The 15,439-nt window shown below is 56.5% G+C and overlaps 1 protein-coding gene across 5 annotated transcripts in view; it reads right to left on the reverse strand.

The window, feature by feature from the left end:
* Positions 1 to 858: 858 nt before the first annotated feature.
* The window catches only part of HIVEP3 (HIVEP zinc finger 3), a 475,965-nt gene continuing 461,384 nt past the window's right edge, over positions 859 to 15,439 (reverse strand). For 3 of the 5 annotated variants that reach the window (XM_023258562.2, XM_045035627.1, XM_045035628.1), the window contains 3 exons: positions 12,221 to 12,307; positions 6,708 to 7,621; positions 859 to 5,729 (listed from right to left, as the gene is read on the reverse strand). In XM_023258562.2, coding sequence (XP_023114330.2) covers positions 4,917 to 5,729; positions 6,708 to 7,621; positions 12,221 to 12,307 — 1,814 coding nt within the window. In that variant the 3' untranslated portion in view covers positions 859 to 4,916. Of the gene's footprint in view, positions 6,429 to 6,707; positions 7,622 to 12,220; positions 12,308 to 15,439 lie in introns of all 5 variants that reach the window. The other 2 variants (XM_045035629.1, XM_045035630.1) reach the window with 2 other exon arrangements.

Here is a 15,439-nt window from a genome sequence, read left to right on the forward strand (position 1 = left end):
AGGCCTGCTCGGAGAAGAGTGTTGAAGTCTCCATTAGCCTTCCTGTATATATGATCTCATGTAATCCCCACCACCACTCTCCATGTCCCAGTTGGCAAATGCAGGCCCAGAGAGGTTGTGTAATTTGCCCAAGGTCACACAGGCAATAAGTAGCTGTGTCATGATCTGATTCCAGGTCTTACTCTGTAGTGAGTTGGATGATGGCCCTCCAAGCGCAGCCCACGCCCTAGTTCCCACAACCTGTGAGTGTGACCTTCATTTGGAAAAAAGGGGCATTGCAGATACATTCAATTAAGGATCTAGAGGCCAGATCATCTTTGATAGAGTAGGCCCCAAATCCCATGACAGGTGTCCTTAGAAGAGAAGGGGGGGCGGTAGGGAATCTACGGAGAAGGCAGCAGGAAGGCGGAAATAGAGATCCCAGTGATGTGGCCACAAACTGAGGCGTGTCAAGGATCGCTCGCGGCCACGGAAGCTGGGAGAGAGGCATGGAACGGACTCTCCCTCAGAGCCTCCAGAAGGAACCAACCGTGCCAATACCTAGACTCCAGACTTCCGGCCTCCAGAATCGTGAAAGAACAGACTTCTGTTTTCAGCTGCCTGTGCTGCCTATGCAGTGGGAGGTGTTTACGGCAGCCCTGGGAAACACAGACCCCAGACCACACGGTGTGGTATCTAGTCGCCAGGCCTGGAAGCCAGGGGCCACGGGAATCCCAGGCTGTGTGACCGTGGCCTGGCCACCTGCCTCCTCTGGGCCTGATTGCTCTATAGTAAAAGAGACACTTGGGCTACCAAGTGTCCCTCCAGCTCTGACATTCCATAGCCTTCCAGAAAAACCATGAGCCAGGCAAGCAGGGCTATGTTGGGATTTTCAAATTTATTCCAACGTGCTGTGTGTTTTTTTTAAAAAATATCCTCAGGCTGAACACTCAGCCAGAGCTGTAATAAAGGCAATTATTATACTTGTAAAAACTTCTCATTCACAGTACAGATGTAATTTACAACAAAGGTCACACACATCAATACTGAGCATTTTTTTTTCCTTTTGTACATCAGACTCTGTGCTTTAGACCTGCATGGATTTTTTTGAGTTTTTTTTTTTTTCTTTTGCACTGTTATATACCATACTGACGTTGCAAGATGCAAGGGTAGAAACCGGAGTTTAAATAAAATTACAGGCAAAACTACCCCATCCCAGTGTGGCCGCTGTGCATATCTACAGTACGATTTTTTGGAATGTATTGCCATTTAAGAACATAGAAACTCTCTACAGACAATTTCACATACAGAATACATACACCTTTTAGAAAAAAAAAAGGCAAATATTTATCTTACAGAAATCATGTATCTTACATTTGCCTACACCTTTCTTTTTTGTTTCTTTTCTCTTCTTCTTTTTTTTAAACACTAGGTTTAGTAAAGTGATCATAAGTGCCGAAGCGGTTTTCTAATGGAAAGCAGACTGGAGCCACAACACGGAAGCAGAATTTGTAGGGACAGGTCTTTGGGAACTTTCTCCCCTTGGTCAGTGCTGCAGATCTGTCTCCAAGGCAGGACTTTTTGCTTTAAGAAGGATTTTTTTTTTTTTTCTGGAGAAAGGGCTGGAGAGCAGTTCAGCTCAGATATATTGCTGGTTCCTATTCAGAAGTGCAGGGTGAGAACGGAGCAGGGGCTACAGGGATCTGGAAGCTAATTCTTTCCGATGTTTTCCCAGAGAGAGGCAGAGGGACTTCTGGGGTCTGGAGGACGGAAGTGATAGAAAAGGGAGAGTGGATGCTTTGCTGCTGTCAGCGTCCTGGTTGGGCCAGAGGAGAAGCCAAGGGTGGAAGGCAGGGAGGGGGGCACGGGGGGGGGGGTGGTGCGCTGGGGCAAGGTGCCTCGGAGGGGAACAAGGTTAGTACCCAGAATGATCCTGAACTTGCCGAGGGTGAAGGGCATCCTGGAGGGGAGGCCTGGGAGCTGAGTGTTCTGGAGTCCACAACAGAAGGCGAGGGCCGGCTCTGGATCCTGTGCAGTTTGGTTCCTGCCACACCACTGGCACCCAAGGACCAGAGTGGGCCCGTACCAAGGAATGGCCGCCTGGCACATTTTGGCAGAGCGTCAGCAGGTGTCTGTGGCAACCAATCAGCACCTCTTTCTGTTCTGCCTCCCTGAACAGGGATGGCAGCTTCACAGGCAAACTGCAAATGTGGAAGTGGTTGGGAGTGGACGGGGGCCTCCGTGGAGGGCATGGAGTGAGTCTTTTTCCAGAATTATGGAGGTGTGCGTGTGTGTGTGTGTGTGTGTGTGTGTGCTGGGGTCTCTGTGCTCGGGGGAACAGGGATAGAGTCTGGCAGAAGGGGTTAGCACTGTGCCCGGTGACATAGGTCCCGGGCTGGTGGCATCGATTCCATCCCTCTGGGGAGCTGTGTGGGGCAGCAGCCCTTTGGCCAGATTCTGTTTGTGCATTGTGTCCCTGTTATTGAGAAATGGATCTCTGGTGTCCTGGTCCCTGTCCCCTCCGCCTGTGCCTGTGGGCCTGAGTGGCTTCGATGACTCTCACCTGCTGGCCACATTGTCTGGGACTGGGTCTCCCAGGAAGGCAACCTCAGTAGGCACGCTGTCTGAGAATAGGGGAAATGATGCCCAGGAGAGCTGGGGTGCATGGCTGGGGGGAGGGGCATGGCCACCTCCAAGGTCAGGGGCTCGTCCAGCAGAGCCACCTGTCCGCTACTTTGTAAGTCTAGGCTGGAAGATCTTGCCCAGGAAGGTTTCAAACCTGGGCTCCCAGCTCCCAGGCCCCGGTGCTAGAAGTCTCCATGGGTAGGGCTGAGAGGTAAGGGTGAGGAAAGCCTGGGCTATAACCGGGCCCTAGTACCTTCCCGCTTCCTGTGAGGCCAAAATAGCACCCATATGGTCAAGGCTGGGCTTGCTGGCCTTCTCCCAGTTTGGGCGGGAGCCCTGGACTCTGGGCCAGGCAGCTGAGCACGGCTGGCTAACCTCACCCCAGTACCCTGGAGCCCAGCAGACCTCCGGCGGGGGCCCTTCCCTCTTGTTCCCTTTGTGTCTTAGCTCTGAGAGAGGCCCTAAGGGAAACAAGACAGTGGCCTGAAGCTGAACCTGGGTCTGGCTTGTCTACTCAGCGGAGGCCAAGCAGAGAAAGACCCTGAACTGGCAGAGGAGGGAGTTATGGCCTCGACCAGTGTCCTGTCTAAACCACTTTAACAGCTCAGGAGGCCCCAGGCTCAGGATTCACATGGCTGGCCGAGGACAGGGAAGTGATCAGTGAGTCCCACTGTAGAATTTCCCATTCTACAATTTCCCATTGTAGAAACTAAAGAAAATAACTTCTGGAAGGTTGGGAGAAAACCTGACTCTCCCAGGGCAGGGTAAACAAGAATTCTATATTTCAACGTGGGATTTTAATTTCCGGTCATATAATTTTTCTTACAAAGTAGGCTTTTGCTCCAGGAAGTCCAGGGAGGCTTCTTGAAGGAGGAGATGGGGAGGAGGGAGGAGACTAGTACTGGTTGATTGGAGACGAATTCGACGGGCTTAGGACACTTTTAGGGCAAGAGAATTTGAGGAGGCTAGGAGAAGTACCAAACACCATCCTGTCTTTGTGTGTGTGTGTGTGTGTGTGTGTGTGTGTGTGTGATTTTTTAAAAGAGATTTAAAAACAGCTCTGGGCAGTTCCTACCAGTCATGGTTTCAGGTACTTCCTGGGAGTAGTGGAGGCCTTACAGTGGGTGAGGTGGAGATGGGGGCAGGGGCGGGATCCAGTTCTATCGAAAAGAGGTCTAGAAACAGGTCCCTATGAAGTTCCAGTGCTGAGCACTGGAAAAGCCCCGCCATGGAGGAAACAGGGTCCTTTGAACCTCAGGGGCCAAACATGAAATGAAACCCAAGTCCCAGCCTCAGGAATGGCAAGGCAATGCACCTTGGATCTTGACCCCTAAGGGTTGGGCCCTGTCACTTCAGCCTCGTGGGTAGTTTCTAGAATAAGGGAGGCAGTCTGCAGCTGGGTCCCTGAAGCAAGGCCTCAGTCAGGTGTTCAGGACCCAAGAGATGAACAGTCAGGCCTCCTTTTGCCGCCTAGGGGCTGGGGGGAGGGGGTAGAGGGGAGGGGTGGCAGGTGGGGGGCTGGGGGGATTTGTCAGGATGCCAGGATGGGTCCATGACTCAGACCACCAGGATATCAGGGAGGCCGGAGGGAACCAACAAGCTCCCACCTCCCACCTGCTCCTATCACTTGTGATGAAATCCTAGGAAACGTTAATGTTTTTCTTTTTCCTGGGAAAAAGAAAGCTGGAGTTTTCTGGGCCTGCCTGCGGAGGCTGAGTGGGGTCCCCCTGCCTGTGTCCCTCTGCCTTGGGCTGCTGGCCCTTCTGCTGGCAGTGAGAGTGGTCACTAGCTGGGGTGGAATAAAGCGGCAATAAATAGGAACCATAAACATCTGTACATAGGAGTGCTTGCTTTTACATTTAATTATATGTTTGTAAAAGTTTCTCGCTTTTTTCTTTTTCCTCTTTCAGTGCATCCCCCTTTCCCTCAGCAAATGGCTACCTCTCGCCAGCCTGGGGGGAGGGCTGGTGGTGACTGCAGACCGCAGCGGCCCAGGGTGAGGCCCCACCTACACCCTTTCTCAAAAAAGCACAACATATTCACAGCCTCAGACTCCTCGTGGGTTTGTTTGTTTTTTTTTTCTTTTATGTGTGCGTGTGTTTTGTTTCTTTTCAAGCAACAAAAGGTATAGGAAAAGGCACAGGTAACTGCATACGTGGGAAGATAGAACAGTTGGGGACTGAGGAGAAGCTGCTTGGACAGATGGACAGATGGGAAAGGGAGCCCATGAGAGCGAGATGATTCGAGGAAGCTGGCTGGAAGCGTCTGTTGCTGAACACCGGAAGCCAGATGCTGAAGCAGTCGGAGAGAGACTAAGTGCTTGGGGGGCCCCTGTCCTTGGGCTGATGTGGAGGTGCCCCAGGCCCCCCACTTCCTGAGGGCTCGGGGGAGCCCTGACTGGTCCTGGGTTCCCCAGAGAGGTTCCTCCTCCGGGCTGGGAAGTGAGCGGAGGCCTCTGCCAGGCAGCCTACCGAACTGCTGCGGTCCAGGGGCGAGGCGGCAGAGGCCGCGGGGTTGGCCGGCGTGCGTGGTGACTCCAGGCGGGGGCTCCAGGATTCTGGCCTGCGGCCGTGGGACAGCCGGGGTGAGGCCTCGGGCGGGGTGCGGGGGCTGTGGGTGGGTACGGGCTCTGCGGGCACCTCAGCCACTCGGGGCTCCCAGTCAGGAGGTCTGCCCAGGCCCCCACTCGTCCTCTCCCTCTCCTTGGGGTAGTCCCTGCCCTCCAGCTCCGATGAGAGTGTGAACTTGGATACCTTAGCCACAGGGGACACGGAGGCTGACGAGCTCTCGGTGGGACTCCAGCGGCCTCGCTCCTGGGCCTCCCGGGCCCCTGTCAGGTCGCTGCCACCTCCCGAGAAGCCGCTGACCCAGGTGGCCGTGGGCCCCGGCAGCAGGGTGGGGTGGGCCCCCGGCCGGGCCTGCACCATCTGGATCCCGCCAATGGGAATCAGGGGGCACGGGGCACGGGTCAAGTGCTGGGAGTGCAGAGGGAGGTGGCTGAAGATGTTCTCCTCTGTCCGGGCTGGGGTGTGGCCGTGGAAGTCATGGGGGGCCGAGAAGGGTCGGGAGGAGGGAGGATGAGCAGGGCCAGGTGAGCAGGAGGGACTCCGGGACGCGGCCTTCTGCTGGGGTCAGAAAACAAGACAGGGTAAGGCAAGGGCTACGTGCTGGCACATGGAGACCCCTGAGGCCTAAAAGATGAGGAGGGGGCTCGCCTGATATCACACAGCAAGTCCCGGCGGAGCTGGGGGGAGCTGAGCGCCGACTCCCTGCCCGTGGAGCTGCCCTGTGCTGGCGGGGGCCGTCCCCAGCCCCGCAGTGACCATGAGCACATCGGGCCCCACGGTCTTCGTGCCTCTGGCCAGCATGCCTGCCTGCCGCGTGCCTGGCCCTCTCTCTCGCTTCTGCTGCCTCTCCTGTTCCCAGAACGGTCCTGAGCCAACTCTACCCTTGGACACGAGCTCCCACTCCGTGCTTTTTATCTTCTCCCACCATCGGGCATTGTAACGCGACCCCCAAACCGAAAACCAAGGAGAGATTCCTAGCCTGTGCTTCTGTGGGAGCTCGAGTCTCTGAGTGATGGCGTGGATGCTGCTGGGAGTGAATGGTTCATGACAACGCGGTGACAGAAAAGGCACTGGAAGGTCAAAGGAAGTGGACAGTGATGCTGTGGCGACACCGGTGGTGGCGAGAGCGTGTGAGTGTGGTGATGGCAGCGATGGCCCTGGGGACGGCCACGGTGATGGTGCTGACGGTGTGGCAGGGACGGTGTCGGCTGTGGTGTCTCTGAGGGTGCTGGTGACAGTGATGTTGGAGACGTGGGGCTGGGGAGATGGGAGGGGAAGGGCAAAGTGTTTACGCCTGCCTCCAGGGCCAGCCCCGGCGCCCGCGTTCTGCTGCTCCCGAGGCTGCCCTGGCCGCCTTCGGGAGCCCTGGGGTGGGGGCTGGCACAGAAGGTGGCCCACAAACGTTTGCTATGTCATTAGCGATCACCAAGCTGGCAGGGCTGTGCAGCTACGGGTCTGATGCCTCAGGGAGGAGTGCGCCGTGGCCCCCCACCCGTCGGGGACGAGCGGCCCAGCCGCTCGGGGGCAGGAACTCACCCACGTAGAGGCGCAGGTCTCGGGGCTTCTGCCAAGAAGCTTGTGAGGTAGAGGCAGGGGCGGGTAGGGAGCCCGCGGGGCCAGCCCCGAGCCTGGGCCGCGTTCGCCCGCTGAGGGGCTGCCCGGCCCAGCCAAGGCCCACTTCCCTGGCAGCGCTGACCGTGGCGGTGATTCGGCCTGGCCCGGGGACCGTCTCCTGGTGGGTGAATGTCTGGGGGGGCCCGGATCTGGGGCCCCCTTGCGCTCGGGGGGTGGATGCACTCGAGGGGGCAGTTCCCTTCCCAGGGGGCGGAGGGTGAGAGGAGACAGCTCGAGTCTTGGAGACCCACAAGGGAGAGGGCCTGGCTGGGGGCCCGGCGGGCTCGGGGCTGAGGCCTGTGGCTCTCCGGCCGGTGGGTGTCGCTGGGGAGACGAGTCGCTTTTGGTTAGTGAGTGTTTGTGGGTGAGTGCTGGGCGGCTGCCTGCTTCTTTGCTTGGGGACCACGGCCTTCTTGGGGACACAGCCTTGGAGCTCAGGGCCGAGCCTGTGTCCTTCTCCACGGGGCCCGGAGGGGCTGGTCCCAGCCGGGGGAGGCACGGGATGCTTTGGCTGGACGTGGAACAACTTCCAGCTGCCGAGCGCTCAGCTTCCAAGACCGAGCTGCCCCGCGTGGCCTGGTCGCCAGAGGTGGCATCTGGGGGCTGAGGGCCCGGGACGGGTGAGGAGTCTGCCGGCAGCGTGGCTGGCGGGCCAGGCGGGGGTGCCTCCGAGGCCGGTCCCGATGGCTCGTCCTGGCTCTCCTCTTCGTCCTCATCCTCGTCTTCGTCCAGGTCCGAGTCCGAGTCTGAGTCCTCCAGGTCTGAAAACTGGTGCTCCGCCACGGCCTCTGAGCCCTCTCGCCCTTCTGAGTCCTGGAACGGGTCATCACTGGTTCCTGAGGGGGGGACACAGGAGACCCTGGGGTCACAGCCAGCCCTACGCCGCCGTCCTCGATGCCCACGTCCTCGTCTGCGCACGGGGCCTAACGGCTGTGTCAGTGGCACAAGACTGTTGACAGGACGGGGGCCATGACAGAGATGGGAACGCTTTGCACACTATCACGGTGAACAAAAGCTGCCTTGTGTCTACCACGGGCCAGGCTCAGTTCTAGAGCCTTCCTGGGTGTTAATGCATCTAGTCCTCAAATGATCCCGGGAGGTCTGCCCTGTTTTTATCTTCATGTTACTAATGAGGGACCCAAGGTAAGCAAGGTTAAGTAAGCTGTTCAGGTGAGCGAAGTGGAAGGGCTGGGGTTGAACCAGAGCAAACAAAGGCAAGCCTTTTTGTCGGTTTGCTTTTCTCACGAGGGTTTCAGTGCGGGTTCCCCCATGAGCAACATAAGTCACCTTGCTGTGCTTCTGTCTCCCGCCTTGGCAAACGAATGTGGCAGTCTCACCTCGCGGGGTTCGCTACGAGGAACAAACACACGCCTGGCACCGAGACGTGGTTCCCATAATTACGGCCGCTCAACGCATTCCTGAAGAAATCTGTTATTCTGGGACACGGCAGCCATCGGGCCGGTCCGGGAGCACTGGCCATGGTCCGTCGGCACACACGCACCTGCCACCGTGGCCGGGCTGCCGCTGGCGGAGCAACAGCATCTGGCAGGTGGCAGGTGCTGGCCTCGGGGGGCGGGAGGGGGTGTTGGCTACGCTGGCCTACGCCTGCAGAGCAGGGCCCCATCCCAGCCGCTCTCGTCCAGAGGACCTGCTGCACTTGGCAGAACTGACGCTGCTCCCAGGCGGGAGGCAGCGAAGCCCTGAAATACTAGTCTCCCGGTCTGGTTTCCGGTGGGGGCGGCCCACCCATCTGGGTCACCTTTAACACGACACCTGTCTAGTTGAGGCCTCTCTGATATGGGCAGCAGACTCTGGGGAGAGCTCTGCTAACGTCTGGCCCACCTGTCAGGCTCCTGAGGGTTTGGGTCCTGCTGGCCCATCTCCAGGCACATCGCCAGCCCCACCGCTGCTCTTGGGACACACCAGCACCTGTTCTCCCCCCACTGACCGAGAGAGCTGGACGCACAAGCTGACTCTGGCCACCGATGCAACCAGGCTTTCAAACTCCACCATGCCCAGCTGCCCTGGGGCTGGGAATCCTAGCATCCATGCTTCCAAACAGCTCAGCATGCAGCAGTAAGATGCGTGAACTAGATGACAGAGGGTCAGAAACTATGGGGTGGACCTGGGGTTGGCAGGTGAAGGGCGGGCCAAGGGACCCAGGGCAGGATCTCCTGGCGGCTGGGAGCAGAGGGGAAGGCCGTAGGGATGTGGATGGGGGCGGAGGGTGGGAACCACCTAAGACTTTAGCGAGGCCTATTTCAGACCCAGAAGTTCACCTAGCCCCACCCCTCATTTACATACGGGGAAATCCAGGCCCAGAGGGGCAAGTGCTTCCTCCCCAAGATCACCCAGGGAGTAGTGGCTGAGTCAGGACTAAGATTTACAACCCCTGCGTTATTACACTGCCAGTATAAGAGTGATGTTATGCATCGAGAAGCAGGAAATGGTCTGGGTTTGGATCCCAGCTCTACCCTTCCTTGCTGTATGATGTCGTATAATTGGCTCTCTCTCTCTCTGTTCAGTTTCCTGATGTGTAAAATGGGGCTAAGAGCAACAACAGCCTCCCCATGAAGCTGGTGGGAGGCTCATGAGGGTCTGACACATCGGAAGTATGCAATACAACTTAGCAAATAGCTCAAGTACCCCAGTACCCTGGCAGACAGGCAGTGTTTAGGAGGGCTCCTAAACAGCTCCTTTAGGCTGCCCTAAGCACCCAGGGTAGAAATGACGGGAGCCAAAGGTCCCCTGCCCAGAACAGGGTTCTTCAGGCCCCCCGTGTCTGGGCTCCTGCCCAGGCGGCCCATTCCCAGCGCCCCTCATGGAGCCCGCCAGGCCCCTGCCGGGATCACCACCAAGGCTCCCCAAAGCCCCGAGCTGGCCTGGGGACTGCGGAAAAGACCGAATGAAGCCTTCGAGGGCGCCGAGGGGGTCTGGCCACACGGTGGCGCTGGTGTCTAACTTCCTCACTGTCAGAGGCTGCAGCGTGGGCCCCGCCACCGGGAGGCAATCGTTCCTAGACTGTGCACCCCAAAGCCACTTGGTGTCTAACAGACATGCTCCTCCCTGCATCCTCATCATCGCGGGAAGCAGCAACTCCATCCTTCCAGTTTCTTAGGCCATAAACCTCGGACTCGGCTTCGGCTCCTTTATTCTCATGGCACCACCAGCGCCCCCTTGTGGTGGCAAAACCTGGAGGCTCTACCAGAGGAATGTTTCCAGAATCCTACCACTTCTCCCCACCCCACCCAGTCCAAGCCGACGTGAGCTCAGCCTGATCACTGCCTACAGCCGCACCCCTTCTTGACCGTCCTGTGCACACAGAGTCACTGCAAGTTGGGGGACGTCACTCCATTGCATTGCCAAGTCCATCCTTTGACATTTGTGGTCCCTGCTCTGAGTCCATCTCCCCGCCCTTCTGATCCTTTAGGGGCTCTGCATTTTTTGCTCCTCCAGGGCCCTAAGGGGAGAGCCCTTCCCTAGACTCCACCTGCCTTCCTGACCCCTCCCTCATGTCCTCTGCTCACACCATCCTAACAGAGAGATCCCTCCCTACACTTCCCAGCCCCTCACTCGTTTACATTTTACTTCCTACTCAGTGCTCCTGTCCTATTCCACATTTGTTCATTGCCCTCCTCCCTTTGAGAATGTGGGCTTCCAGAGGCCAGGAACTAGGTTTTATTCACTGTGGCATCTCCAGTGCCTGGAATAGGGCTGGTGTTCAGTAGTTATTTCTAGAATAAATGCATTGATTTCATCCTCAAACTAGGTGGGTAGGGTTGTTAGGGTTGTCCTTTTTTCTTTTTTCTTTTCTTTTCTTTTCTTTTTTTTTTTTTTTGCCTCATTGGAAAAATGAGGTTGGGAGAGGGGACCAGCCCTGCCTGGGTGCCTCAGTGGACCCCTGGTGTGGGGCCAGGTGCAACTGTTTGACTCTCACCTGGGGAGGGTTCTGGGCTCAAGGCTCAGGCTCAGGCCACCAAGTCCAGCCCACCAGGCATCGGGGTGGTGTGGAGCTGGCATTTTTGTATGACCTTCAACAACTGCCTTTACTTGTCTGAGCTTTACTTTCCTCAATTTACACTGGGGCAACACAGGTTTCTCCCACTAGTTAGTTATAAGGATGCAGTGAGACAACACGTGTAAATGGCCTGATGTACGTTCTTGATAAACACGGTAACCCCACATTCTCATTTTGGGGGGAACGTTCCCACGTTCATTGTGTTTAGTTCAGTAAAAGTGACTTACTCCACCTAAAAGGAAACGTACTCGGGGCACCTGGGTGGCTCAGTTGGCTAAGCATCCAACTCTTGGTTTCAGCTCAGGTCACGATCTCACAGTTTGTGAGTCTGAGCCCTGTGTCTGGCTTTGTGCCGACAGCATGGAGCCTGCTTGGGACCCTCTCTCTCCCTCTCTCTCTGCCCCTCCCCTGCTCATGCTCTCTCTCTTAAGATAAATAAACTTTAAAAATTAAAAAAAATAAATGAAAGGAAATGTGCTTTGACTCTCTTGTGAGACTGTAAACACATCCTGAAATCAGAAACACACACACACACACACACACACACACACACACACACACGTACGCACTCCTCTTTGTGACACTCATGTCCTGATTCTGATTTTAGGGAGTCTGGTCAAAGGGTTGCTGGGTACAGGAGGAACACCTCTGGTTTCCCTGACCTCCCTTTGCAGGCAGGACTGCCTGTCCACCTGCCAAAGTCCCTTTGGCCTCCTCCCTGGATGCTGTGGCTGGGTCAGGGCCTTTGACTCAACTTCTCTCTGCTGGGTCTTTTCAGACACGGGCTCTCTTATGCCTTTTGCTGGTGGAGGACTTTGGCCAGGGTGGAGTGCTGGGATGTGGGATGACGTTGGGAGGTGACAAGGGGCTGTCAGGTTTAGCTTTGGCTCTCCTGCTCCTCAAGCTCTAAAAGGCCCAGCTGTCAGGCCCATGCCCAGAGCATGTAGGTGAGAATGCGGGTTTGGAGTGTAGAAGAATACACTCTTCACCTCACAGCCTCACCGTGAGGGTTTACGGGATAATTCATGGCATGTGTTTAGAATGCGCCTGATGCATAGTGGGTGCTCGGTCAATGTTGACTACCAGTACTCACGTGTTAGTTTGTTCAAGACACATTCACTGCACACCTGTGAGCCACCTGCCAGGCACCCCCCCGCCCCCCCCCCCCTCCCAGGTAGACTCTAATTCACACTAGCTATGGCTGCACGGCATGAGCTGCAAGTGTAGGAGAGTAGGGGCGATTGCTCTGTGAATTTAACCTTTATCTCCCAGTAGGTGGGAAAACCGGAGGGCAGGACAAGGAAGAGGGAGAGGAAGGAGCCGGGACAGGAGGACGGAAGGGAAGGGGAGGGCGAGGGGGACAGGTGGAAAAGCAGGCAGAGGAAGAGTGGGGAGGAGGGAGTTGGCAGTCCGTTACCTTCTTCGGCTTCCAGCTCCTCCAGCACCCCTGTCTCTTGGCACTTTTTGCTGTGGGCCTTTGACTTCATGTGCTTAGTCAGATTCCCTGGAAAGAAATGAGAACAGACTCAGGCTTGGCCGCAGGGCAGGGGGCCAGGGCAGGCCCGGGGCTCGCAGAGGCAGTCAGGGCCCTGCTGGCCGCAGGGGCCAGGTGGGGGCCGGGCCATCCCTCTCCGCCCGGGTGCTCAGGCGCTGGGATGTGCACCACGGCCGCCATTCGGGACAGCACACGGGAGCTGGGGGAGGGTGGGCACGGGGGCTGTGTGGGGACAGAGGGTATAATGAGGAAGTGAGATGCTGATTAAAAAACAAACGAAAAAGAAATTAAAAGACAACTCATGTGTGAGAGGTTTTTCCAGTTTTGGCTTTAAGTCTGGGCCCAGGAGCTAGGGACACTCACGGAGCAGGATATTTGGCCTTCTCAGATGCTGGATGACCGGAGGGCTCCTGTTAACCGACGTGGTAGGTAGGACGCCCTTCCAACTGAGGCCACGTCTAGGGCAGCCCACAGGGTGTGGGAAGAGGAACCAGGACAAAGTTTCTGTTTCTCTTAGAAACAGAGAAAGGGCAAAAGGTATACAGAAGTCTGCTGGACAGAGACCCGTAAGCCACAGAGCTAGGGCCCAGGCCCTGATGTCCTTAGAGAAACCACGTCTGGGCCTCAGTTTCCCCCAGGTCACTGTGCAGTGCAGACACAGGGTATAGGCAGGGAAGGCTGGGCAAAGGCTCTGCCCACTCCAGCCCTGACTCTGCCCTACACGGTCAGTCCAGCCCCACAGCTGATAAGCAGGAGCAGCAGTTCTGTGGAATCGGGGGAAAGGTAGCAACGCCTTCAGTTCTCTCCCGTGTGTGCACAGCACTTCACAGGCCACGAGCCTCTGTGGGCAGGGGCACTCTGTAAAGGAGAGGCAGAGCACCCCAGCCTTCCCTAGGAGCAGGCAGGCCAGAGGCCCCAGGATGCTCCTCTGGGCCCGGCAGCCACCTCCGAATTGTGATGTTCTCACTGTTGCCCTGCAGACTGCTACACTCCTACATGATCACTCACAGAATAACCATATGTTCCCCGAGTTAGGTGGTCTATCGCACTGAGCTGATGAATCGGCAAGTTTGAATAGATGGATGAGAGAGAGAAGAATGGATACTTGAGCAGGTGCATAGAGAGACTGGTGAGTGAATGGATGGATGGATGGATGGATGGGTGGATGGACAGACGGGTAAGTGGGTAAGAGGAAATACGGGGTGAAGAAGAACGGGAAGAATAAGGACAGATGGATAGGACACTGGATGATTAGATAAGCAGATGGATAGACAGATGGGGAATCAGTGGTTAGATGAAACAAAGAAATGGAAGGAGAGTTGGAAAATGGGTTAATAAACAGATGGGAAGCTGGAGAACTGGAGAGGAAGAGAGGGGCCTGGGTGGATGGGGGAGTGGCTGGTTGGGTTGCATGGGTGAATGGCTCCATGCACATAAACATGCAGGAGGGACAGGCAGGAGGAGAAAAGGCGGGGGAGGTGGACGGAAGGCTGGATTGGCGGGAGGACAGATGTGAGAAAGGGAGGGACAGTCGGGAGGAGAAAAGAAATGGGAAGATACATGGACAGGAAGACAAAGTAGGAGATGGGAGAAACGGGTAGATGGGAGGACAGATGGATAGATAGGCAGGCGAATAGGAGAGAGCCCATGGGTGAACCAAAGGGCGCTTCATAACCATTCTGAGAATTTTAAGGAACGTGTAGGGTTTTGCTGAGGGGATGATGGGAACCTTAACCTGGGGTCCCTTGAAGTCAAGGGCAGCAGGGATGGAAGGACACTTGTGTCTTGCCTCTCTCTTCCCTTTACTCCTAGTCTGTGGTTGTATCCTTCCCAACTCAGATTTTCCTCCTATAACCAGGCAAAAACCTGTATCTTCTACTCCTGGCCAAAGGGGAAGCAGAGTCATAACTTCCAGAGACATTCTGGGAGCAGAGGGTCTCCAAAGGGAGACCTAATATAGGGGGTTCCTGTCTTCACTGTCATGAGCAAGCCAAGCTTGAGTAGGATGTCAAGGGGTGGCAAAGGTAGCTGGGGTCTTCCATGGGCCAGAGATACCAATGGTCCCCTGAGGTTCTGGAACCAGCCCACTGTCCCCTGATACCCCAGACCACAGAGGACTACGAACACTGCTCATTACGGCTATGACATTATTGTATGTGTTCTGCCAGGAAGCTTTAGGTCTCTTTTCGACCAAGTTAGGTGCCGAGCACACAACGGGTGCACAATAACCGCACGTGGGAAGTGCTCTCCTCATCTCAGAAGCAAGGTGTTGGAAGGAACTTTGCAGACCGTGTAACACCCCCCCCCCCCCCCCCATCAGGCCCAGGGTTCTGATGCTTCCGCTCTAACTCTGGGCCTCGGGGCTGGTGATGCCGTTAGAGAAGATTACTGACGGTCTCAGCTGCTGGGATGTCATGGGAGGGCTCCCATTGGCCAACACAGCGAACCAGCCAGCCGAGGCACCTTGTTAGCACAGAGCCCTGTCTAGAACCAGGTTTCAGGACTCCAAGGGTCTTGCTTGCTGCACACTGACACAATCAACCCAGGCTGGTCTAGGCGCTTGCCGATCTTGGGTCTGAGCTTGGGCTCTGCCACTTGCTAGCTGTGTGCTCTTGGGCAAGTTTCCGAACATTCTGAGCCCCCACTTCCTGCAACTCTCAAGTAATACCTACCTCTCGGGGATGCGGGAGGAGCTGATGAGAGAGTGCATGTAGAGTGGGAGCAGGGTGTGCCCAGCAGAGAGCAGACGTTCACCACGTGGAACCGCCTTCCCTCCCATACTGTGTGCCCCCCACCCCCATGACAATCACTCTTTATTGAGCACCAGGGACTCTGCCACGCGCCATGCTGGGTGTGGAGGACAGAGATGCTGAAATGAAGATGCAGATGGCTTTATCCTCCAGTCTGGGCTCAGGGGCTCCCAGGAGAAGGTGCCAGTGGCCGCTGGAGGCCGCGGGGAGGAGTCACGGAGTCTGAGGGGGCTCTGCCAGGACACGCCATGTGGGTTACAGGAGAGCGGCCCCGAGTGTTACCCGGTGCCTTCCCTGCCCTCCCCTCCCCGGACCTCTTCTGTGAACTGAGGGAGGTATACCCAATGGCAGCAGACATCTTCTTTGGCTTGGACACCATTTCTCTGTCAAG

Source organism: Felis catus, chromosome C1 (assembly GCF_018350175.1).
Source record: "Felis catus isolate Fca126 chromosome C1, F.catus_Fca126_mat1.0, whole genome shotgun sequence".
NCBI lineage: Eukaryota > Metazoa > Chordata > Mammalia > Carnivora > Felidae > Felis > Felis catus.